At 40.5% G+C, this 24,803-nt stretch overlaps 1 protein-coding gene across 1 annotated transcript in view; it reads right to left on the reverse strand.

Moving 5' to 3' along the window:
• Positions 1 to 26: 26 nt before the first annotated feature.
• Positions 27 to 24,803, reverse strand: part of ANKH (ANKH inorganic pyrophosphate transport regulator) — a 104,756-nt gene continuing 79,979 nt past the window's right edge. Inside the window, exons 11-14 of the mRNA XM_031058265.1 lie at positions 9,716 to 9,845; positions 8,952 to 9,075; positions 8,267 to 8,366; positions 27 to 5,979 (exon numbers count right to left, since the gene is read on the reverse strand). Of these exons, the coding sequence (XP_030914125.1) occupies positions 5,863 to 5,979; positions 8,267 to 8,366; positions 8,952 to 9,075; positions 9,716 to 9,845 (471 nt within the window). The 3' untranslated portion in view covers positions 27 to 5,862. The remainder of the gene's footprint in view (positions 5,980 to 8,266; positions 8,367 to 8,951; positions 9,076 to 9,715; positions 9,846 to 24,803) is intronic.

A 24,803-nucleotide genomic window follows, 5' to 3' on the forward strand; every position in this document is an offset into this window, starting at 1 on the left:
GTAAAAAACAGTCCATCAAAGAAGAGTTTTGTTGCAAGCTACTTTTTAATCACAGCATTAGTTGACATTCAGTCAGCATGACGATTACACTTTCCTTCTCAAAATGCCAACAGACAAAATAAGCCTAGCAGGAACCTTTAGAAGAAAATGAGGAAATATCTGAAGACACTGGACTTGGAATGACAGAAGATAATGAGGTAAAAGTAATAAATTGATTTGAGCAGTGACAAGGTCTGGTAAAACTAAAGAAAAGTTTCCCCTCGGGATTACAGACAAAAGAGCACCTAGAAATAGAGGGCCATCCTTCTGTTTTACTGAGATGGATTGGATGTCACAGTTATGAAATGTGGAGACTGAAGCTCATTCTCTAACCCTACAATTAATTTGCAGGAACTGCAGCCAAAATGCCCTTCTGTACAAGTCTGTGCTCCAAGCTGAGCCTAAAGCTCCATCTCCCTGCCCCCATACTTTGTCTTTGGCCTTTTTGTCCAGAAGGTGCCAATTACTGAGAGGTCTGGCCGTGGTTTTGCTGAGGATTGCATCTATGCACTGACAATTGAACTTGGCTCTCCAAAGCAAATCCACACAAGCTGCCTGAGCCCGAGCTTGGAGCCAGGGCTGCCCTGCATCCCATGCCCTCCCGCTGCTCTGCAGGGCTGCTGCAGCTTGTGACCACGCTTGGAGCCAGTTTGCTGCTAAGCTGACAATGCTGCCAGGCTGCTATACAGTGTGTTGCAGGGCACAGAACTAATTCAGAGCTCCTCTTCCTGCCTGGGACTCTACTCCAAGTCCCCACAGCCTGTTCTGCACTGCAACTCCTCCACAGGACCTTACTCCCTTCAAAACAGATGGTTTGCTGTACTCAACAGAAAGCCAAACATGAACAAGGGAAGGGACTGGTGTTTGGGACATGCCAATTTGCTACCAAAATTGCGTAATTTCTCTTAAGTGACATTTCCCCGGTGCAGCCCTGTCAGTTACTCAGAAACTGGAGGACACGTAGTACCTCCTTACTGCACATTATAAAGCCTGCATGCTGGTTTATTTCTGCTTGAATCATCTTCAAAGATGTTTCACACTCCTGTCTCTGAAGGCTCCTCTACTGGGAAACCAACATACTCAGAAGTGGTGTTACACAGACACACTGCTCCTGATCCTCAGGATGGCCTCATCCTCAGTCCTCTCCAGGGCAGCTGAAAGAGAAATGGTGTTTTCTGCCCTTTGATTCTCTCATCTCTACACCATGCTGCTGTCTTTAGGAGGGATATACAATATCTGTACAATTTTCAACATGTCCTCTTTCTCTCCCATTCCAGCTCACTAATCTAAATCATGTTTTAGCTTAATGGTATAAGGTCTGCTGTTCCATTTACTCTTTTGTGTAGCTTAAATTGCAATTTTTAAAAATGGCTTAGTATTCCACATTGAGATCATGTTTAGACTTGAACCCTTGTTCCAAGGAACGATTCAAAGGTCATAACAAATTTGCCTGCACAGCACTCTCCTATACACACCCATACACAAATTCCAAGGCTTTCCAAGGGTTACTGCCCCTGTTCCCAGGAAACAACCAGCTGCACTCCAGCCTCTGCCAACCACGCCACAACCGCAAGCCCTGGGTGAGAGGCGGAGCCCATCCTGCCCTGCAGCGTCCTGCACTTCTCCAGCAGGGGGCTGGCACGCCCAAAGTGCGGGATGCTCCGTTCCCCTTGCCATCCTGCAGCCCAGCACAACTCCATGCCCGACGCCTCTGGCTGCCCTGACTGAAAGCATCCATCCTTTCTGCCTTCTTTCTAAGCACGAGGCGCCATCCCATAAAAGAAGGCTCTCCTGCCTTCAAAAGGTTTCTGTCCGTGGGCCGTGGCCTGCCCTGAATCAGCTGCATTCATCAGCCAAGCCTCCGTCTGGGGCTGCTTCTCTCTGGCTGCAAATTCGGTGGGACACCGAGCAGGAGCCAGATATAAATCTCCTTCTCAAAGGAAATATTTAGCAGCAAAATGAGCGGAAAACAAAAAGGCTTCTCTGTTACTTACCCAGTGCTCTCACTTAGGGCGGCTCTATCTAACCAAGCGGGGATCTGAGCCCTCCTGTGCGGAGCGGCTGTGCCAGGGGGATGGGGAGCGGCATGTCCCACGCTTGGGAATGGCTGCTGCACCCACAGGGCTTCGGGCACCCGCCCAGAGATGCGGAGCTTTGTCCATCGAGTGCTGTGCTTGGTGAGCCTGAGAGCCTGCTTAGGGCAGGGAGGGGGAAAACCTGCAATGTTTTCTCTTAATTCTGAAAAAGGAAAGCTCAAGACACATTAACACAACTTTATGTACTTATTAAAAGCTGAGGAACATTAATCCAGCTTATCGGTGTTCTGCTTTTATTTCCCTCTGTGTGAGCTGCTCTGCAATACAAGATTTAAGATGCAGATCAACTTTTTTTCTCTTTTTATTGTAACTTTGATTGTGTAATGCAGTCTGGAAAGGCCAAGTTTCCACATGAATTCACTGAGATGAGGGTGCTCCAGCTCTCTGACACAGAAACAGGATGGGTTTCTATTGCAAAATAATTACCACAGAGATAGATAACCATTTCATAAGCAACAGCACAAGAGAGACACAGCTAAGCCATTGTACTAGAACTCAAGGAAGTACTTTTGGAAAGGAGGAAGGGCAGGACAGGGCATGTGCCAGCATCTACCTGACAGAGACACTATCAGTGATGCTCTGACTGGGACTTTGGCCACAGAGGATGTCTGCTCGCTCCCAACCTGCAGCCCATCACACTGGCTGCTTCACCAGCCCAGCTCAGTTTGCCACTAACAGGCAGCAGGAGGTTTCAGCAGGTTGCTGAAGCTCCTGCCAACAGTCCCAGAAGCAGGCCCAGTGTCTGCAAGGGACAGAGGGAGAAATCCCTCCTCGCTGACACCCTGCCTGCCCACCAGTGGGACCAGCACAAGGGACTGCCTGGGACCCACTCCCTGCAGAAACGTCATTTCTCTGTCATTTCTCTGCTGGATTAACATTGTGTTAATCCAGTGGAGAAATGTAAAGAAATACATGACCTACAGGAAGGAGAAAGATGCAATGCACGTGTCCTTATGGCACTGCTTCAATTCTTGCCCAAATCCCACCACTCCTGTGCTCATTCAGTATCTTGCAAAGTAAAGGACTGGTAAGTATTACACACACAATTGAAAATTTATCTTTTACAGTGCCATTAGTTTAGCTCTGTATGACCAATAATTAACTTTTTAAAATTTGCTTATCTTTTATCTAAAGTACAAGCCTCAGTGTTATCCTTTCTTTTCAGATTTTTACTTTTCAGTGCAATCATTACCTTGAAACCTACACTGGTAAGGCTCAAAATTCTTCAAAAGTACTGCTGTTTGAATTTTAGTCATGTACCAAAAGAAATGCACACATTATGCAAAAATATTTTCCTGCTTCATCTCTACAGTTCCTGAAAAACTGCATCTTGTGGACTTGGAGACAAATGTACGGAGAAACCAAAACAAATAGAGGAGACCTCAAATGGCCACTGTGATCTGTGACTGTCTATATACACATTATATACATATGACTGTCTGAGAACCTGTATTCATGACTGTGGACAGTTTACATCCTGCACACATTATTTGTCTGAGTTTTTTAAAAAAAAAATTGTTTTACTCCACTGTCAAAAAATATTTACCCTGTGGTGACACAGCAAACATGGTTACTGGTTTTCGTCTTACCCTCCCAGTGCCACTGCTCATTAACCATAAACTCATCTAGCAAATCTGTCACTTAACACAGTAATTTCTAATTTTTTTTCTTATTGTATTTGCATATGTAACAAATTGGTACAAATCTTTTCAATAAAATGTAAAGTTCATTGATACAATGCCTTTCATGATGGCCATAACTGGTTACTAGTCAACTCAGTAGTTTTGTAGAGACATTTTTTAGCTGAACTTGGAAAAATAGGAAACATATTGTAGTTTAAAATAAATGTACATAATATACAATATATATATATTTATACACATGTGTATGTCTACATACACATATACTGATAAAACATTTAAAGTAATGTTTAGTTTTGATCAGTTCTCTGACTGCTGGGACTACCTGGCAAATAAATCTAGAAACAGAATTTGTCCACAATTAAATAATAATTTCCACAACTTAGAAAAATATACTTTTACTAAATAAGGTTTAAATTAATTGATTTATGGATATAGGATGGATGATCATGGTTTCCAGACTCTGACATGATTAAATCTGAGAGGACCCAAGCTACTACAGACCAGTAACAAGTGCTGCCCCGCAGCCAAACACAGAAGAGCACAGAAACACAAAGTGCTGCCACAGCAGCATCGGTGGCTCCCAAAACCTCCCTGCTTCCCTCACCTCTTACACAGCCTTCATTTCCACCCACCCTGAGTCTCCCACCTGACCTCATGCTGTATTTAAGGCGCACTCCAGCCACAAGCACAGCTCGGCAGGGCTGACGTGGATGGCTCCTGGCTCCCACACAATGCTGCCTTGAGAGCCAACAGATCATCAAAGTTCCTAATTTTCAGCTTGGAGGACCATCAGTACTTAAGCTTCACCACATGGATTTTGATCTACTGCATAGGTAAATACATTATAGCAAAACATACGTTTGTGTGTGTGTGTGTGCATGTGTATAGAAGCATGTATACATATGTACACACACACTTGAGTACGTGTACATCTCTATATAAAAAATTACATGGAATTATGTCTAGTAATGTTATCTAGCATGGTATCCTGCATACGTCATCTGATCTTACTCTTTTTTAATATAGAGGCACCAGAAACAATTATAGAGAACAAATCAACCTCTAAAAATTAAAGTTAGGTCAGTGGACAAGAACTTTGGTAAAGCTTGTCAATATTTATTTTTGTTTTATTCAAATACAGTCAAAGTCTATCAGTTGCCATCACCCTCTTCACAAGAGGAAAGTGCATGTTTTTTTCCTAAAGAAAATTATATGTAAAGTGGGACTTAATGATTCAAGAAAATTCTGAATTAAATGTTTATATTTTTCAAAAGATTACTATCTTTCTGATGGAATGAAAGCTAAATAGAGTTCTTGTCCTGTGTGTATTTTATTTATCATATGCATATATATATATAAAAATATATATATATGTATGTCTCTGTTCATGTACCTGTGTGTGTATATACACATCCACACACTTTCAACATGAGAGAGGAACCTGTTTTTCTCCCCTTTTTATGGGGAGACTCCCACGTTCCTCCCTGTCTTGTACCCTGTGCAGTATAAGCTCTAGTGATGAGGCCAAACAAAAAGATAAAGTTCACCATAGTGTATTAGTTTATGTAGCAAAGTCATTTTCAAGCAAGTAAAATAAAGCTCTGTATTCCAAACTTCTTTTCCATTTCTCATCAAGAAAAGGAAGGAGAAGGAGAGAGGGGAGGGAGTGGGGTTATGGCAGTAGCATTGAGCCAGTGGCACGTGGCGGTGTGAGCGTGCGAGCGCAGGTCCGCACACACACAGGCGCACAGGAGCAGGGCTTTGGTTGACAAATGCAGATTGTCCAGAGAAGGTGGATGCATAAGTAAGGAAGACTCTACAGTGATGCAATTGTATCTTTTACGCTTGCATGGAGTGAGAAAAAAAAATTCAATTGGGAAAAAAAAAAAGAAGCAAAGACCTCTTTTTAGGTCCCTCATCAGTGAGAGCATACTCAGTATGCTAGAGAATTTATCTGAAACCTTTTAAATCAAGGCCTCTTTATTACAAAAATAAAAACGAACAAACAAAAAAGTATGAGAGACGACAAGATGCTGAAGCGTCACTCCAAATCGTCCCTGCAGAGAACAATTGCATCCCATTTATTATTCATTCTCTTCTCTCATTTCTACGATGTCTGTCATTTCCTCCGTGTGAGGCATGTCGGTCATTGCAGAGTCTTCACCTTCTGCAGCTGTCTCATTCTCATTCCTCTTCTTTTTCTAGATTGAAACAAGCATCCAGAAACCTATCAGTAAATTGTGCATGAACACACTCCCATCAGCTTTGGACACTGGGAGAAGTGAGGTGAGAATATGGTTTGTTAGAGTATGTTATTAAAAACTAGAATATTTGTGTCATATTTGTGGCTTGCCACTAACGACTTGGCTTAACTTAGAAGATTTCTGTAGCCTTTCTGGGGCTCAGTTTTTTCCTTTCTAACATAAATGCAATCAGGCATTTCTTATGCTAAGAGATGTCCAAAATAGGCTTCAGCAAGACTGGAGGGAAGAGAGCATCTGGAATCTTTTACATCACAGACTTTTTATTTAAAAAAAGGAAGGAAAACAAAATGTGAGAGAAGAAAAGCTTCTCTCAGGAGGGAGGCGAGGTGGCAACCTAATTTCTCAAATGTCGAACTTCAGGAATTTTACAAGATGTGAGCATTCCGGCTTTTCTTAGTGTTGCTGATCCACTGTGATCTCTTGCCTCACCAAAGCAAAGTAATATTAGAATATTTTTGGCCAGCAGGAGCAGGAGGTCATTCAAGAGTCCTATGATTCATCCAGGATGTCCTGGATTAGCAAAGCTAAGAAGAGTTCAGGCCCCTAAAAAACAAGTTGAAGCATCTGTTCCTTATTACCCATTTCTCAGCAGGCTGACTAGTTTTACTGAAAACAATTGTACAACTGACAAAATATTCCCACAGGTGTTATTGATTCAGCTGAGATTGGGTGTATCAGAGTTTCAAAATTTCAGAGGTGTCTACATAACATTTGATCTGCATCTCTCCAACTGCAGGTCAGAATAACCTGGTGTCATAGAGCTACTGGTTGGCTCTGCCACTGTCACACTGAATAAAGAATAAATTAGGCTGGCACAGTTATTACTCCTACTACCTGCACTCACCACTGAGAAAAATGAAGCGCAGTGTCCCTGGCAGAAAGACTCTGTGAGTTACTATGGTAACAAACTAGCAAGGAGGATGTTGTGAAACCAAAGGTCGAGACAAGCCATTTCAGTGTCTTAAAGTTTTACTCTTTGGTTCTCAAGGCAAACATGATAAATTAATCATGACAGACATTATGATTCTTCTGTTGTCTTATGAACCTTGTACACTTTGAACTCTTGCCATGGCCTGCACTGTCAACACATATCAAAACTGATTTTAGGTTGTTCCAATGTAAGGCTTTTAGATATTCCATCTTCTGTAGTTTGGTTTTTTGTTTTAAATAGAAGTGGTGGGTATTTCCACTTGGCACTTTCTAAGAAGTCTAATTAAAAAAAAAAGTCACTGCATATATGATATTTTTTGTTTCCATCCACAGAGTCCTTCTGTACTACAGAATGATGTACACACCTTGCTGGTTCTGCTTGGAGCTGGACCTAGCGCCCTACACGGTGCCTTGAACACATAACTGAAAGGGAACAACATGCAGGTACTGCAATGTAATCAGTCACCCACCCAATATTTACCCTGTGTTTGACCTAATTTAGTGGAATCTTCTTCAAAATCCATGTTTCACTGCTACTCCACACATGCAGGATTGTAATGTTTAAAGTATGTAAAAAAGCACCTGTTTAATTATTTATAAGATCTTACTGTCAACTGCTGCAGGAGTATGTCTTGTTTTAAGCCACTCCTCTAGATGGCAAAAACCATAAGCACCTGTACTTCTTGTCGATTTTCAGCAGAGCTGATTTTATAAAGAAATAAAAGTATATATACAGAGATATATGTATTACATAGTGTACACCTACAGATGTAAATGTATACACTATGTAACACTACATATCACCTTCCATGGGAAAGAACTTGGAACTCCTTGAAACTTTAAGGTTTCTTCCAACCCAAACCATTCTATGATTCTGTGATTCTGTGATTCTATGATTCTATATACATATAGATTCACATACTGTAAGCTTGGATGAGTAGTTCCTATGCCTACAAAAGATGCTGAGTTGTACTGCAGCAGCAAATATACAGCACAAAACTGCTGGTGGTAAGGACAGGGTATCCACAATACACATGTTTTGAGGAGCAAGAGGCTCTCTGACTGCAGACCAGCATGTCCCATGGCCTAGATGCCCATTAACAGCTGGAGGGCACCTTTTGGTTTTATTTCAACCCAAAGACTTCCCAAGCTGCACACTTCTGAGACTTGACAGGGAAGCAAACCAAAGTGAGGATTCTGGGGAGTTATGTTGCTAAAGTGTAACTTAATCTGAACTAAAATTCGCTATATTCACCACTTGCTTTCATCAGATGCCACAGAGACTAATTCTTACCTGTTTCCTATAGACGTAACAGGCTGCTATTGCAACCATGGTGGATTCTCCTACAAAACCAGCAAGAAGGGATCCTACTCCAAGAGTGGCTCCATGAACTCTGTTGGAGGCATAGAAAGAAAGCAGTCATTGTTGTGTGAGAAAATTATTCACAATTACATTTTTACTGGCATATATAACCAATCTGATAACAGAAATATTTTCTTCAAAGACACAATACACTGCCTAAGAGAATAACTAGTATTTTAAAGGACTCATTTGTTTTTAATGGCTACACTGTTTAGTAAAAGAAGCACACTGAATCAAATTATGGACTAAGAATTTAAAGTCTTGTACAGAGTGCTGTAGAATAGATTATTAAGCTTATAAACAAGATATTGTTCCATTAGCTTTCTTAACAGTGAGTTTAATAACATGGAAATAAATTCCCCTTAGGACATGTTTTTGCCTCTTTGACATTTGTGTATTTTTTCCAAAGGGACATCACAATTGTGCCTGTCTAGAGCAGTCATGCTTGTAAATTTGTAAATGTTTCTTTTGCAGATAGTGACACTATTTAGGCTTTGTATCATGGTTAGTATTTGGAGAAAATGTTCCCAGCTATGCAAATTCAGCTATCAAGTGACAGGGAAGAGGAATGAAGAGGAAAGCAAGTCCAGGGGTTCTGTGAGGAATAATGATTTACCCTAAGTAAGGCAGCACGATGAGACTGGTGATGAGGACAATAATCCGCAGCACTGAGCTGGGTGCCAACACAAATGTCTTCTTCAGAGTCATCAGCCAACCAGTCAAGTGTGCTCTGACGGTCACTGTTCATAAACAGGGGAGAAAAAGAGGCAAGAATAGTAAAAAAATAAAGTCAGTCACTTCATATGCAGCTTTTCCATGCAGAGAGCACTGTTCAGAAATAACCACTGCAAAACTTACTGCTGGTAACTTTGCACCCTACTGGAAAGGAAGTAGATCTTATGTTCAAATTGCTCTAATATACTGATTTGGGAAAATGAAGAAACAAAAAAAATCAGTTATGGACAGCACTTGTTCCTAAAAGCTGTTCTCTTTTAGAGAACAATTTATTGGTCAGTCCATTCTGTTTTCTTCATGAAAAACCCCCAGACTATCCTGTTCCTTAAAGAGAATTTCTACCAAGGAAAAATTTCCATCTGGCTTATATGTGGCACATGGTGTAACAGGTACAAAAAGGGTATCTACATGTACTTATTATTGTATTTGTAGTTTACCTTTATTATGAAACTGTCTTGTCATATAAGCAGAAACCACTAAAAGATGTTGCATTTAATTACAGAGCTAGGAATCTGAAACCTTTTGATTATTGTTGTCCAGCTTGTCTTGCTCTTTCATAGAAGTATTAACTTTTATTATATAATGCTTATGCTCTGAAGGAGCCACAAAGGTTACAGAACTTTTATTTTCTTTATATGTTTTTACCTGGAAGTGGAAAAAAGGAGAAGATGCGCAAAGGAACGACACACAGCTCTGCAAAAGCGAAGTCTACTCCAATTATGTCAACTAAAATCTTCTCTGACACGTTTGGCGTCCAAAACATCACAAAACAGAGCTAGAAAGAACAAAATTTAAAAATCTTTATATTTCAGAAGGGAAGCACAAGAAAGGTTAGGTCCTCCTGGACTAAAATATCTGTTTACTTATGAGTAGATAACACTACTAATGGTAAATATACAAACTATATATTCAGCTTGCATTCGAATACACGTGTACATAAGAGAGATATCTTAACTTCAGAAGCAATTCCTACTCTTAATTTTCCTCACATACGAAGTGTGATGCATAGAGAAAGAATTTTTATGGTTTCGGCAAGTGGTTGTATTTGAATGGTCTATTGTTATTCAAACAGTAAACCCCCAGATTTTTACAGCACTTGATCTGGTTAAAACACTTGTACTCCTAAACAGATTATCAAATTTTTGAGTAACTAAAGATTTGTAGTCCCACAAGACCCAGAGATCTGACCTGAATCTAAGACTAGGGGTTTAAATTTGCTGCTGGAAAGAGTACTGTTGGTATGCAGTAAGTCTGATAGCAAGGCAAAGGTGTTCAGCACAGTCCTGCAGACATGGTGCTCTCAGGCTACAAATCCGCTAAGTCTTGTTATTTTCATTAAAGAATGTGCTGTTTAGTCCATACAGGAAAGGAAGGTTTCCATGAAAAATCCATGGCAATAGGTACAGTGGTAGCTAAACATGCTGTTTAATTTTCTGGCCAGTCCTGAGGCTTCCATCTGAGCTGAAGGGGCTGTTGGCAGCTGCAGGTCTGGCTTCAGCTCAAGGCACTCACTGAAGAACAGTCATGACAGTCCTTACAGGACTTTCCCTATAAGAAAGTGTACCTTCAGGTACACTTGTTATTTAAATTGATTTTATGATTTTAAAAATTACTTATTGTTATTCTTGTAACAATATTCTTGCAACAATTATTCTTGTTATTCTTATTTTGTTGTTTATTGTAAAATGAATATTAAGGAAGTAAGCTGACTAAATGGTGCAAAACTGGGGACCTTAAATGCTCTGGCATTTAACCTGACTTGTCTTGTCAGGTTACAAATCTGTATACTCTGTAAATTATGCACATTGGCTGTACAATAGAGTCTGTAAGACTCTATACCCCCTCAGTTATAATTTAGCCTACCACTTAGTATCATAGCAGCTAGCTCTTTTCTTTTTATTCAGTTGTCACACCCCTACATGTTCAGATGACTTTTCAAACTCGTCTCTGAAGTCCTACCACCTCTAAGATAGCTGGGGATTTCATTCTCATTCTTTGATAGGGTGTCAGAAATTGCCCTTCCTGCTTAGCCTCCAAGCACCCAGACTGCAGGAGCTTCCCAAGGCCTGTCACTGAGTGGCCTGTGGGAGGTCCCATGTTCTGACCCTGTGTGTGGTGAACAAAACATTTCACATTCCTGCATAAAGGTCCATCTTCAGTTTTCTTCTCCACTTCTTAGGGTAGGAACTACTATTTTTTTGTTACAATTGCATGTTTTACTTGACTAATTTGATACTGTCTTGCAGTGTATCTCCATCACCTCTACAGAGAACAGTAAGTGGAGGAAGGTAAGAGCAGAAGACAAAAGAACTGAGCACTTCTTGTGCCAATCTACTTGTACAGAGTATGACTGAAGCAGGGGGGACGATCTAGAGCAGAGGGGGTTGTGTGGCTGAGAATTCAGTTATTAAAAAGTAACTGTACAATAAGAGAGTGAATTCTTTCATTGCTGGAGACACCCTTAGGCAGACTGCAGTCATACAGGGAATATTTTGTCAAATCTTTCTTCAAAGCCCAGTAAATAAAGCAAGATACAAAGATGCCCACTCTTCATTTATATTTTGCTGTTTTCATGAAAGCAAGGACCTTTACACTGTTTGCACTGCACAATGCCATTTAGTGCCCCAATGAGCAGTATAGTTGCTGCTGCTGCCAGATTCCACACGTGTATGCTAACAGCAGCGCCTGCCCACTGCCAGCAAAAGGCAAACAGAGCCGTCTTTCCCTCTTCAACAGCCACTTGAAAGCGTTGAATATGGTTAGTCAGGCAAGCAAATGAGTGACCAAAGGTACTGTACTCAATTCTGCTCTCTCAAGGTTTCCTTCTGGCCCCAATAGGAACAGAGTCAATCCCCACCCCACTCCCACCAGAGTAAGGTCAGTTTGCCAGTCAGGGAGAATGACTCACACCCAGGTGGTGTGTGGTCATTCCCCCTCAGCTGTTGCAAACTGCAGTCTTCCCCACCCCTGATCAGCAGAGAGTTGTGCTGGTAAATGGCTTCAAAGAGCACTTATACAGCAGCTGGTAGGCAAAGACTGCTAAGCTCAAGAATAAGTAGTTTGAGGAGGTGAGGCATGGCAGCAGAAGGACCTTCTATTTTCGTCTCAGCATGCTTCCATCTTTTTGGTTGCAGTACTGATAACTAGTTTCATTTTGCTGAGAGAGCCCTCTCTATCATCTTATGGGATGATATTCTCAATGCCCAGAGGGAACAAAGCATCAGGAAAATAAATTAATGCTTTGCATCATTCAAGCCCTCTGCAATTCAAATCCTAGAGTGCTTGCAACTTCATTGTTTCAAAGACAAAATGTAGTGGAAAAAACCCAGGTTCTACTTCAGGCAAAGAATTACACTAAACATGCAAAGCAGGAAGGTATTTCAGTTGCTAATTTTGTTACAGATGGTATGTTCTGAAAATAGGATGAAGTCAGCTTTTTTGTGATTCTGAGTGGTCTTTAGGATGTTTGCTGTTATCTCAGGAAAAGATGATGCCTGACAGAAGACTGGAGAAGTTGGTAACAGTAGTCCAGGAAAATGTGGCACAGACAATTAGAGATTGGCTCTACTGGAATACACAGTGCTAACTTCTGTGACTCAGATCAGGAAAGATTTTAGGAAGTAGATTTACCAATAGGTAAATTATTTCTACTGTTACTAATTATTATTACTGTTTCCTATCTTTCTCCTAAGTTAACACTGTTTTTTCTCCCCCCACTTACGCTTCTGTGCACGTCTGCAAGGTTAAATATAGAATAAATGGCTTGGTTAGGGTTACAGCTATACCTTCATTTAATCTAATCAAGAAATGAAGACTAAACAGTGAAAGCTGCTGCAGAGGCAAGCAATGTGCATGCAGAGTGGCACTGCAGCTTCAGGCTGCAATTGCATTTTGCTGTTGACTGTTGTACCTGGCAACTCTGCTGAGGCCAAAGCATTTCAGTGTTTTGGGAATAAGGATTTTTCTTGTAGAATTCTAGCAACAGAGTTTATTTGATTTGCTGTTGCCTTATGGTTTGAGTGCAGCATGATGTTAAAGGATAGTTTTGTTAGAGACTTTGATTATTTAACTGGAACTTCACTGGCCAGTGATGAGTGCTTTAAAAATACAGGAAGAAACAAAGGTGTAAACAGCAGAGTGGAATGCTACAGGGAATAAGGAGTTCTGCATAAAGACACTAGTATGTATTATCAATTATAGAATCAAAAACAGTTACCTAAGCATTTCTGAAGTTGATTTAGTAATTTCAATTGATCTGAAGGGTTTTGGGTTTGGTTACTTTAATTGTTCTACACGAGTAAAATTTGAAAGACTTTACTAAATGTCAACAACTCACAGCACCATAAGGAAACTAGAGCAGCTGTACTAGCTCACATCAAAGCTCCAGCTAGATGAGTACTATCTCTCTGCTAAAGGTCACTGGGAGATGCCGAGGGGAAGGGCATAAAAAGCAGGGCAAGTGTAGTGTACGAGATCCCTTTCCCACTCTGCATGGGAGTTATGGCTTCAGGAATTCAGTAGTCCTGGTGCACCTTCATCCCATGCAGGTTTTATGATCTGTTATCTAATATTAGTGATTTTTTCCAATACAGTTGTGCATTAAAGTAGAAAATGCTCTCACTTGTGGCTTAGACACCCTCTTTGAAGAGTTATGCCTATTTTTATGTGGAACCTGGCTATCTTCAGCTGACAAATTCCATGTCTAAGCATATTCAAAAGTCAAAATTAAAAACTTCTGCTGCCACCAAGCCTAAGAGAATGCACCAAATCTTTTTTTTTTCCAATAGGGAAAGTACAGAACTGCTAGTGTTCAGTTCAATTTCTCTTTATTCTCTTAAGTACAATTATAGCATTTGACTTTCACAAATGATTGTGATGAAAGATTGTTCATGAGATTTTGTTTCAAAGGCTGCATGTGTGACTCTGAATGCTTCTAGTTCTTGAAAAATAACAGTCTTTTCATAGGCCTTGCATCTCCTGGAAGCTATTTCCATTTATTCTGGTTGCTGACAGGGATTACTAAACCTCAGAGACCCACTACATAATGCATTATAATACATTATGCTAACAAAGGCTACTGTCATGTGTATAGCAATCTGCAGGGAGGCAGACTGATTTGCTTTTTGGCATTTGTAGAAAACTGCCTATTTTTTGAAATGTTCATTGATAAATATAGAGCACAAAATAGTATCCCAGTGAGCTATGAACAACAGTACAACTTTCCTAGACTTTGTGCAGTCTTCAGTGGGAAGAAACACTGGCAGATGACAGAGACATGGTATGGCTCTATGTTCCTCAGAAAGAAATAAAGGAATCCAAAATGGATGTTTTTAAAAATAGGTTAGACATATGCTAACCTGGAATGAGTCTGGAATAACAGATTTTATTGTGGAAGATGGTTAAACTGGTAAAGGTTATTCTGTGATGAAATGCAGTTCCTGTTTTTCTCCTGCAAAAAACCTCTCAGCATATGTTTCATATTATTTGTTGAACCTGATATATGTGCAGAAGTATGGCTGTCCAAGTCAAGTGTTCTACCCTAAAGATATTGTTCTATGTGTGTATTGAGGATTGCAGCTTAATTTAACCCATGCCTTGTTCATTTCCTATTACCATTTATGCTACATTGTCCACAGTGAGGGCAGAGGAAACCTACTTTGAAAATTATTACACATCTCAGCTTTGAATTGCACCTCGGGTCTTTGGGATAGTATCAGCTAAGTTTAGAACTTTTACTACTATGGAGGAATATAAATCACATGATTTAGCCTTTTGAACTGTGCAATACACAAATCAAAAAGTAGCCTGAGTCTTATGTGGTTGGATCTCCTGATTTGCCAAATGTTTCCATGTCGCTCTCTTTCTGACATAAACAGAACTTCCATAATTCCATCTCCTTTCAGAGCTTGTATCGCACAAGATGAGCTGACCTCACAGATACATTTTTGAAGTTAAGATAATATCTTGTTCTAACTAGCATTCATGTCAAATGCTGGATTTCTCTTCTCTGTTCAATAATCTATTTTGTAAGATGTTGGAAAAATAAGTGGTTTAATTTGTTAGTGCTAAATAGCGTTTTTACAGCTATTTCAAATCCATACCTTCATCGACCTTGAAAATTTAGTTCTCTAAATGACTGCATAGTACTGGATCTTTTCACTCAAAATCTTACTCTAGCATCTTATTGTTAAAAGAAACTGCCCTTCTGTATTTTTATGAAGTAAAAGTAAAAAATAAGTAAAGACAGTTTGTAACTATTAACTGCTTACTAGTATGGAAGCAACAGTAAAGTTAATAGTTACCCCCCTTTTCAGATTCCTCTTGAGGTGTGCTTCCGTGTTGCATAGAGGTGTGGCACAGAATACAAAGTCCTAATACCTCCTGAAGCTACCATGCACCTCTCAGGTAGTTGAAAAATACAGAAGGAATTCAACAGGGTTCTTATGAAGGAAGGCTATGCATCTACTCATTGATTTACACAAAGAAGAGCTTTTATGTTTTATTGTGAGCCAAGAAATCATAAAGTTTAGGTTTTATCATAAAGGCATGATTGCCTGTTGATGGGAAATTGTATCTAATTTACCATTAAAATAATAAAGTAAAAACCTTGTTGTCTGTAAAGACTTAAGTTTTTTTTTTTTTCAGTTAGGTTGGTAGCTGTTTTCTTTTTTTGATGCACAGTTCTATAAACGATCATAAAGTTCTTTGCAATCTGCGGAGGAATTACTGGGTTTCACACAGCACCAGAGGCCAGCATCACTGCCTGGCTACAGAAGCTTGCTGCATACCATAACCTGGTCCTTGCCAGAGTGAGCCTGCAGACTCGTGCTATCTTTGCTGTATTTCCCGTCAGACAGCAGTCTTTGCAGAGCCACACCTGCAGTTTTGAGGACATTTGATACACAGCAAACAACCTAAATTCATCATCCCAAATTGTTGGAGACTCTGAGGCGTTAAGTCACGGACCACAGAACATTCTGAGCTGTAAGGGACCCACAAGGATCATCATCAAGTCCAACTCTCCAGTGAATGGCCCACACAGGGATTTATCCCATAACCTTGGCATTATCAGCAGCATGCTCTAAACAACAGGGCAAATCTCAGGGCCAAGGCTGCTGCAGTCTGATGCTCTGTTGAGACACATTATGATGTGTGTTCATGTGCCACGTAACTCAGAAGAGGTCAGAAACTGGGTCCTTGTGTGGGAAATGCAAAGTTTTCAGGAACAGATTGTCCAAAGCCCAGGGAACTTGTTCTGACTTCATAGCAGACACTGCTCTGCACAAGGGCTGGACCTGATGAACTCCTGAGGCCTTTCCAACCTGAAAAATTGTGGGGTCCCATGAAACAAAAAACCCTGGATCTGTGAGCAGTAAAAATGTCAGACAGCAGTCACATCTGAAACTGATTTATGATAATGCTAATGACTTGAATCACAAGGACATTCTCTGACAATGATGATCCCTCAGGCACATGCAAGTCACTATAGATTTCTGTGCACTTTGTGTTCTGTGCAGGGGGTGTAAAGCTGCAATCAGCCTTCATAAAATTTGTCAAATGGCAGGGGAACCAGAGCCTGCTTGTGGGAACACCCCCTAACTTCATATCTCCTCCTGATATAATTGGTTTATACATATCTAAATTTCCCCCTACCTCCCCCAGTTTTCCAGAGTGACAGAGCACTACATTCTTTAGAAATAAAGGCATGTCCAGCAGCTGCACAATTCACTGATGCTCTGATAGCATTAACACAATGCCACATCTGCTTTCTCCCCAGCTGCTGCTGAAAGTACTTTGGTGGTATTCTCCAGGCTGGGTTGGGTCACCAAATTGTTTAAGGTAGTCGTTATATCTTCCCAATGAATTATGCTGCTTAATTTTTTTTACAGAAAGAAGAATATTTTACTTCACTTCTAATAAGCCTCAATAAACCAAAGATGTCAGATTTCTGGTCTCTTTTTGAAAACTGTGCATCTCCCAACTTAGTAACTTTCTTCTGTCCCAAGTTTTCTGCACTCCTTGCGGCTCTTCCTACTGTGAACATGGAGTCTGAGCAGAAACATTGCTGCAGGCACAATTTTTGATGCTTCCTTTTCTGCCTGCTCCAGCCACTCATGCAAAACAGACCCTTTGTGTGAAACCTGAACAATCATGAAGGAGACATTAAGCTCCACCTCACTGGAGCAAACAAAAAACCTTTGTTCTAGGACAAAGGCTCAATGCAGTACCATGGATAGGACAAGGCCCTTGGGAGGATTTCATAAAGTCTGCCTCTGGTGGTCCAGCATCTTCCTGTGCAGGCGGGAATGCTTCCATTTATGTCTGAAACAATTTTTACTGAAATGGGAACTAAACCTGAGATTGGAAAGGTGAAAAGCTTCTTGAGAACTATCTGCCAATATGCCCTTTTCCAATTTTTATTCTTTGCCAATATGCCATTTTCCAATTGTTATTTTTTGTGCCAGCAGCCTGAAGATTAAAAAAAACACTCTTGGATTTAAGAGATGGGCAAAATCAAAGAAGTCAAAACAAATTGCTCCACTGGATGAGTAGATGAGTTTTTATCACTCTAAAAGCTGTCCTTGACCTTCATATCGTCTACAACAGTAAAGTCAAAATAAAACAGATTAAATCTTAAAAGTTAATTCTTTCTTTTAAAGTATGGATATTCTTGATAAGACTTGTGAGATCTTTTTAATACAATAAGGCTGTAATGAGACCATTGGTGAAGTAAGATTTGAGAGAGTTGGAGAAGTTTGGAGAATTGTCCGTGTTTTTCATATTCTTTCTTTGTATACTCACAAGAGATAAGGACACTGAACTCTGTCACCCAGGGAATTTCAAATACTCTGTCACCCAGGGAATTTCAGGGTGCAGTCAGCAGCTGGGGTTGTGTCCCCTGAGAATGACCAGATTGTTGTTGTGACATTTATTTGTGTGGATTTTACTGTCTCTCAGTCCAAATTTGCCATGACTTTAATAAAGCTAGGTTGTAACCTTTGATAATGAAGCAATGCAGAGATGCAAAACAAAGACAGCCAATAAATTATAAGAAAAAATGAACACAAACCCAGTGGCCTCTGCAATGGCTTCAACTTCTGACACAGAATGTCACAGGTAGATATGGTGGTAGCAAAATATAGTTCCTAAATACATTTCATAGGATCACACAATATTCTTAGTTGGCAGGGGCCCACAAGGATCATTGAGTCCAGCACTAAAGTGAATGATTCATACAGGGATTGATCCCACAACCTTGGCATTGTTAGCACTCTGACCAGCTCAGCTAGTTTCATTTTCTTCCATTTATCTTTAAACTCAGGAGAAAGAACTACAGAGAAGACTAAATAAAGCTATACAGGACTTCAGTTCTGAGAAAAATACGGTTTGTACTGCTCCTTAAAGAGCTGCTAGCCGTGACTAAGCTCTTTGTTATAAAAAGGTATTCCTGAAAGTAAGTGACAAATACTAGGAATGGAGATACACTGCAGTAGCTACTCTGAGATCTTCAGGGGTAATTGATTATTCTCACAAGCAGAAAAGCAGATATTCAGGAAAAATTCCAGTTCAGGAAAGCTGTAAGTGTGACCTTAGACAGGTGAGGATCCACCACTGCTTCCATCTGGATGAACTGGACAATATACTATCAAATTTGACTGCTGTAAACTATGTGGAAGGGGAATGAGGATTGGCAGCATTAATCTGCAATTTGACATTGTGGGAGGCATCGAAAGAAATCAATTATAGCTAAAACTCTAAAATTCTGCAGTCAGAATTCCTAAAAAAACACCCTCCCCCCCAAAAAAAATCATATAACTTTGGTCAACCTTAAAAGACAGCGAAGGCTCACCCTAGTTAATACAGGAACACAAGTCACTTTAGGAAAGTTGGCTCTTACATAACTTTCCATTTATAAATTCTAGTGCAGTGGTTGGTAACTGACCTTCTGGAACTACAAGACCACAAAACATAGTGCCAAAAACATTTGTGCTTTGTCAAAACACAAGCATTTCAAAAACTAAAAAGCATTATTGCCATCAGAAACTTTCTGCTCCAGAATTCAAATTTGTGATTTCTACAATAACTTAGTTTGTGCAATGTTTTAGTTTGAGCACATGAACACTGATAAATCTACAGATTTCCTTGTTCACATGAAAGAAATCATCGTGATCCTTTTTTCATGGTGTGACACAGCTGTCTATTCTGGTAAGGCAGAAATGCCTACAGCAGCCCAATCCTCAAGACAGAACAGATCAATGAGGTTTCTAACTGGACATCGCATTGCATTCCCCATTTGCAGGGAAGGTGTTCAGTATCTGAAATGCCAAGGAACTTAAACATATGGCTTGTCATCTTCAGACCATGATGCTATTCTCTAGGTCATGAGTCAAAAATTTGTGAAAAAATGAGGCTTTGTGAATTTCAGTTCCTTTTGTATCTACTTGTTAGCTGATCTTCTGCACCATCAATGCACAAGGACTACATATTTAGCTCTCTCTTTAGTATTTATTTAATAAGCTCAAATTTCACCACACACTTCTCCAGTACTGCCCCTTTTCTGAATTCAGACTTTGGTCCTTGTGGGCCATCTTCAGAATGCCTGCTATCTGTCATTTCCATAAGAGTTGAGATGGGGAAGTGAGGAGGTTTTAGCATTGCATGCAGGTTAGATGTAAAGCACAGAGAAGAAGGGCTAAATTAAGGATCTCAGAAATCCCCACTTTGTTCAGATTTCAGCTTGTGAACTAAGAACCAGTGTTAGCAGCCTGGAATGTTTATAGCTACCAGAGCTATACAAGTTGCAACTACTGGGTGATTTTTTTCTGGCAGCAATCCTCTCAAGACACTGAGGAAATACATGACATCAATCACAAGGAAACAGAAACAGTTTTAAAAATTTTTTCTAGCTTCCTTTTTCAGCATCTGAATCACTTGAAAGTGTGGGGATGAGGCAGCAGGTACTTGGCTAAAGGGCTTGTCAGAGTGTAAGACGAATAATGAAGGAAAAGCCCCAACAGTTTCTTGCATGGGTCAGAATTGCAAATCACTTTGCTCCTCTCTAGACTGATCCAAACTTAATCAAATGAGCACACACAACCCTTCTCCCCTGTTTGCTTAAATACACGAAGGTGAGGGGGTATATTCAAATATTTCTACATCTTCCTGCTACCTGACAGTCTAATACTGATTTCACAGTAGTAATGGTAACTGACCTTATTTTCTTTCAGAAAGGAGAAAAACACTATCCACATTTTTGTGAAAACATGTTCACATGTACTGCTTGTGGCAAACTCTATTTTAAAACACTCCTTTGCATACCCCTTGGCTACAGTGAAGCTGCTTAAGGCATCTAAAAATTAATCTTGGGTCAGGCCCTGAATGCAATTTTCTGTCTCATGGCCTTCCATGTATTTCATCTCCAAAGCTGGAAAGAAAGTGGAGAGCATGATACTCCTCTAGCAACTGCAGCTCAGGAAGTGCATTCATGGTGGCCAAATGCCATGGGACTCCTGGGACCCAGTGGGAGCTGTGCACCGCAGGGATCTGCCATGCAGTTATTTCATGCTATGGATACTCCTCCTCTACCTTCAAAAGATTTCAGTGAAATGGGAACATGTTGCTTGGCATTTTTCAACATGCAAGCCTAAATCATGTTATCCTGAGTACAAACTAAGGGTACCTAGTAGGCCAGCAGTCAGGCTTGCTGCAGAGATGCAATGAATTCTTTAACTTTTCTCCTTTAACTTCCGTCAAAGCTGCTTTATGTCTCATTATTTAGCAGACAGCATAGTTGAAAACATCAAATACATCATTCTAATGCATGTAAGAGCTTCACACAGGATAGTTTATCAAGTGGAAAATGAACTTATTTGTAAGTGCAGAAAGGGATATGAAATGGTATATTTATTACACTACAGACTGAATATTTGAGAGCAAATGGGCCTATGAAAACTGAACAGTCTTTGCTGTCCCTCATGGGAAAAATCAGCTGCCAGACTTAAGGCTGGGAAACATGATTTGCTGACTTCAACTGGAAATTGAACAGCTATTGAGTATAGAGTGTTTGCACAGCATCAGGGAATAAGTCAATAAGGCAATGCTGTTGCAATAATACACTGAGTTGGTATGAATATTCTCCCTTTCTTCATTCTGACTCCAGTATTATCTGCCAGTGCTACATTTCACTGGCTGGTGGAGCCTTGCTGATAAACTGGACAGAAGAGTCAGCAATCAGTACCTACTTGGCAGTTCTGGCATAACCAAATCCAAAGCAAAGAGCAAAAGCTCAGGCATCTCAAGTTGTCTTTTAAACAGACAAGGCTTTTCAGCCTGGATGAAACACAGCTGCTACTCTTCCACAGTGTTTGACTCTTGCTCTAACAAAATTAAGCAGGAAGCAGCAACTACTGAGTCTTGTCTTCTGTGCTTCTCATTTTTTCATATAGGGAATTTTCCCTGTTCCACTGGCTTCCTGGTTCTTGATCAGGGTTTTCTTATCTCCTCGGTGCTTGATGATTAATATCAGAACATAACCAAGCAGATGATAACTGAGAATTAGGAAAATGATGGGATGGCTTGCAGTAAACTCTTGTAAATGGAACAAAGACTTTCCTCCTCCCCTCTTCTGGCTGAAACTGATCCCATCACAGGGATCCAGCAGGAGAAACCCTGTGACTCTGGACCTCCCCCTGCTGTTTTCAGATGGAGATGGGGTCCCTCTATTGAATCTTTCAAGTCTATGGTTCCCAGCATCTGTCCCTCTTTTTTGCCCATGGCTGGGGGGAAGTAAAAGACACAAGCAAACAGGTTAAATGCTGCAGCTTAAACCTTCTGATGGTTATGATGTAATATGATATGAAACCCCTCACTCTAGAATGATACTGAGTATGGTATGCTTATCAGGTACATACATTATACATTAATCTATGAGATGACTATAACTGCCAAGTGATGGTAGTTTATGCTGCTGTGCTACAAGGTATAATCACTGGAGAGCTGACAAAATGTCTGTGTGCTGCTCTTCCTAAGAGACTGATAACTAGCAGCAAATGAAAGAAACAACACTTGCCAGTAGTAACTCAAACTACAGTTGCTCATCAGCAGGAGTTCTTAGTAATCAGTACATTTTAATCCTGCATCAAAAGAACAAGTTATGAATCTAAATACTACACTCTATTTACAAAAAAAAAAGTCTAGCTTTTAATTTATAGAATCTAAGACATTATCTAACAAATAAAATAGAAAATAATTTTACCAGTATTAGAAACATTTTAAAGTTATCATTAGACTCCTCAATTATGAGCAACATAATCAAGGCGTCAATAAACCAACCCTGACTGTAAAGTAGCTGACATTTTGACATGTATTGACACACACACCAACTCTCAAAGTTAAGCATATAAGCCAGTAAACTGACCAGCTGTCTGCTCCTAAGTACATTGCATTTAAACTTTCACTGAGATTTAAATCTAATGCAGGTGACCTGGAATTTGAATTTGGTTACCGCAACACAATGCACATTAATCTGTGCAGGTTAAGTGCCTAAACCTTCACTTTCATTGAAACTTCATGGTGATGGTTCTTTTTATTTATTTTTTAAGAGATTTAAAGTTTTCATTAGTATGTTTGTAACAAGTAAATATGAAATTTATAAATATTGCATAAATCACACAGACACATATGAGTGTAAATGTGAACACTTTCTCTCCACTCTATCTTTTATCTTTATTCTTTTGGAATAGAAAGGAATGAAAAATCACAGGGCAAAACTGAACATCAAAAAATGATAGATTTTGTTTCTTAAGCAGTGTTTACTAATTAACACTTAACAAAACAGTATTCTATACAATTAGCTTCTCCCCTTAATCAGTCTGTTTATTCATGAAAACTGCTACCTTCCCCAATTGTCCATAACCATATGTTCATTTAAAAAAAAGCAAAGCAAGATTGAAATTCCTCTTAAATAGCTGGAAAGAGCTTCAAGCTGTTTCTAATAGAACACATGTTAAAACTTCGAGGTACTGTGCAGCTCTCCTGCTGTACATGAGCTTGGTGACAGATGGATGAACATGGTGTGGTGCACACAGCGTGTCACCCTGGCACCTTGAGCCTGTCTTACTGGGAAGGGAAAACCTGTTGCAATCCACAGAACACCGGAGAATATGAAGATAACTGGCCATGTGTCTTGATAGCACTGCAGCTAATGCAGCAACAGGAGCTGGTGTTTGGAACTGTATCCCAAAAACCACTGTGGCCTGTCCCAGCTGAGAGACAAAGCTGAACCAAATTGCGCAGTTCTCAAACTACTGCTGTAAGAACTGATTGCTCCTTCCCTGCTGTAAATGAACAAGTAAGTGCAGACTATTCAGGGTCACTTTCAGTGCTGGTGAGCTAGGGAGCTGTCACAGTGCTCTCTGAGAAGCTGCTTTCTCTCTCCCTGTATGCTCCCATGCAGTGACCTGCTGCCAGCCACACTGAGCTGGTGCTGGCTGTGCTTTTACCCCGGTGGCAGCTACTTAATGAGGGTGCTCAGACCTCGTGTTAACTAAGACATGACTTGTCTTCCAGCATGATTCTGAGACGTGAATGCTACTGCTGCCAGTCCCCTGGGAGAGCTGAGTGTCCCATTTCCCAGCGCTGCCTGCACAATCGATGGCTGCCTCTGAGCTCAGGGCACACGGCCCCACACACAGACATGTGTGAGGGCACGGCTGTGGCCATGCAGACGAGGCTGCAGCGGCTGCAGGAAAGCAGCCTGAGCCCTCACAAAGGAGGCCTCTCTTACTTTTGTACAGCAGCACTAACAACTGATGTCAAATGAGCCTGCAAAGCCTTGCAGTTCAGAGGCAGATGACCAAACACTAATCATGTGGCTGCCAGCAGCTAACATTAGCCAGGGAAAAGGATCTTAACTGATTGCAACTTCTGTGTCATCACAGAGGGCTTAAAAAAGGCTCAGCTGGGAAATGGGGAGAAGATTGAAAAAGAAAAAAAAAAAAAGAAAGAAAAAGAGAAAAAGAGAGAGAAATGTAATTTGGCAGTATTTGTGCCCCATCACAGGCTGCCTTGGAAAAATCCCTGAATTTTGCACTCTGGTATCCAAGCTCAGAGATACTACCAGTATTCTAAGAAATAGAATTTCTTAGAATTCTAAGAAATAGAATTTTGCTAAAGCACAGCCTGCTATTACTCCCCTGTGTATGGCAAGGTTCCTTCGAGTAGCTTGCTCCTCACAGAGCCTGCCCCTCTATGCACAGCTCATATGTGAGGGAGTGCTCTCCCCTGACAGAGCAAACCTTTGCTGCAGTGGAGAAATGCAGTAAATTAGCACCCAGACAAATTATTTTGGAATTTCTGCAGTGTACTGAGGCTGACATATCCCACAACCAAAGGGATATGGGCTACAGAGGTACCACTTTTCTGTTAAGTCTGTGTCTTCCCTTAGTTTACAGCTGTGCAGCAACCTCAGGGCTGATCTGCAGGGCCATCTAAACAGCACTGAACCAAAATGTTTACTTCTTCAACAGCCTGACCTGCAATGGCAGCAGCATTGGCATTTGGAGCAGTATCTCTGTTTATATATGGAAAGAAGCATTTTTCCTGAAGTGCCTACTGGCAGTGAAGTAACAGATAATGGCAAACAGCATTATGGACACCCTTTAAACTGCATGTAAATTACCAAGCATGACTAGCTTTTTAAAATCAGAATGGTCCTTTATTTGTACGGAAAAAA

The sequence above is a fragment of the Geospiza fortis genome, unplaced genomic scaffold (genome assembly GCF_000277835.1).
Source record: "Geospiza fortis unplaced genomic scaffold, GeoFor_1.0 scaffold281, whole genome shotgun sequence".
In the NCBI taxonomy this organism is placed as follows: Eukaryota; Metazoa; Chordata; class Aves; order Passeriformes; family Thraupidae; genus Geospiza; species Geospiza fortis.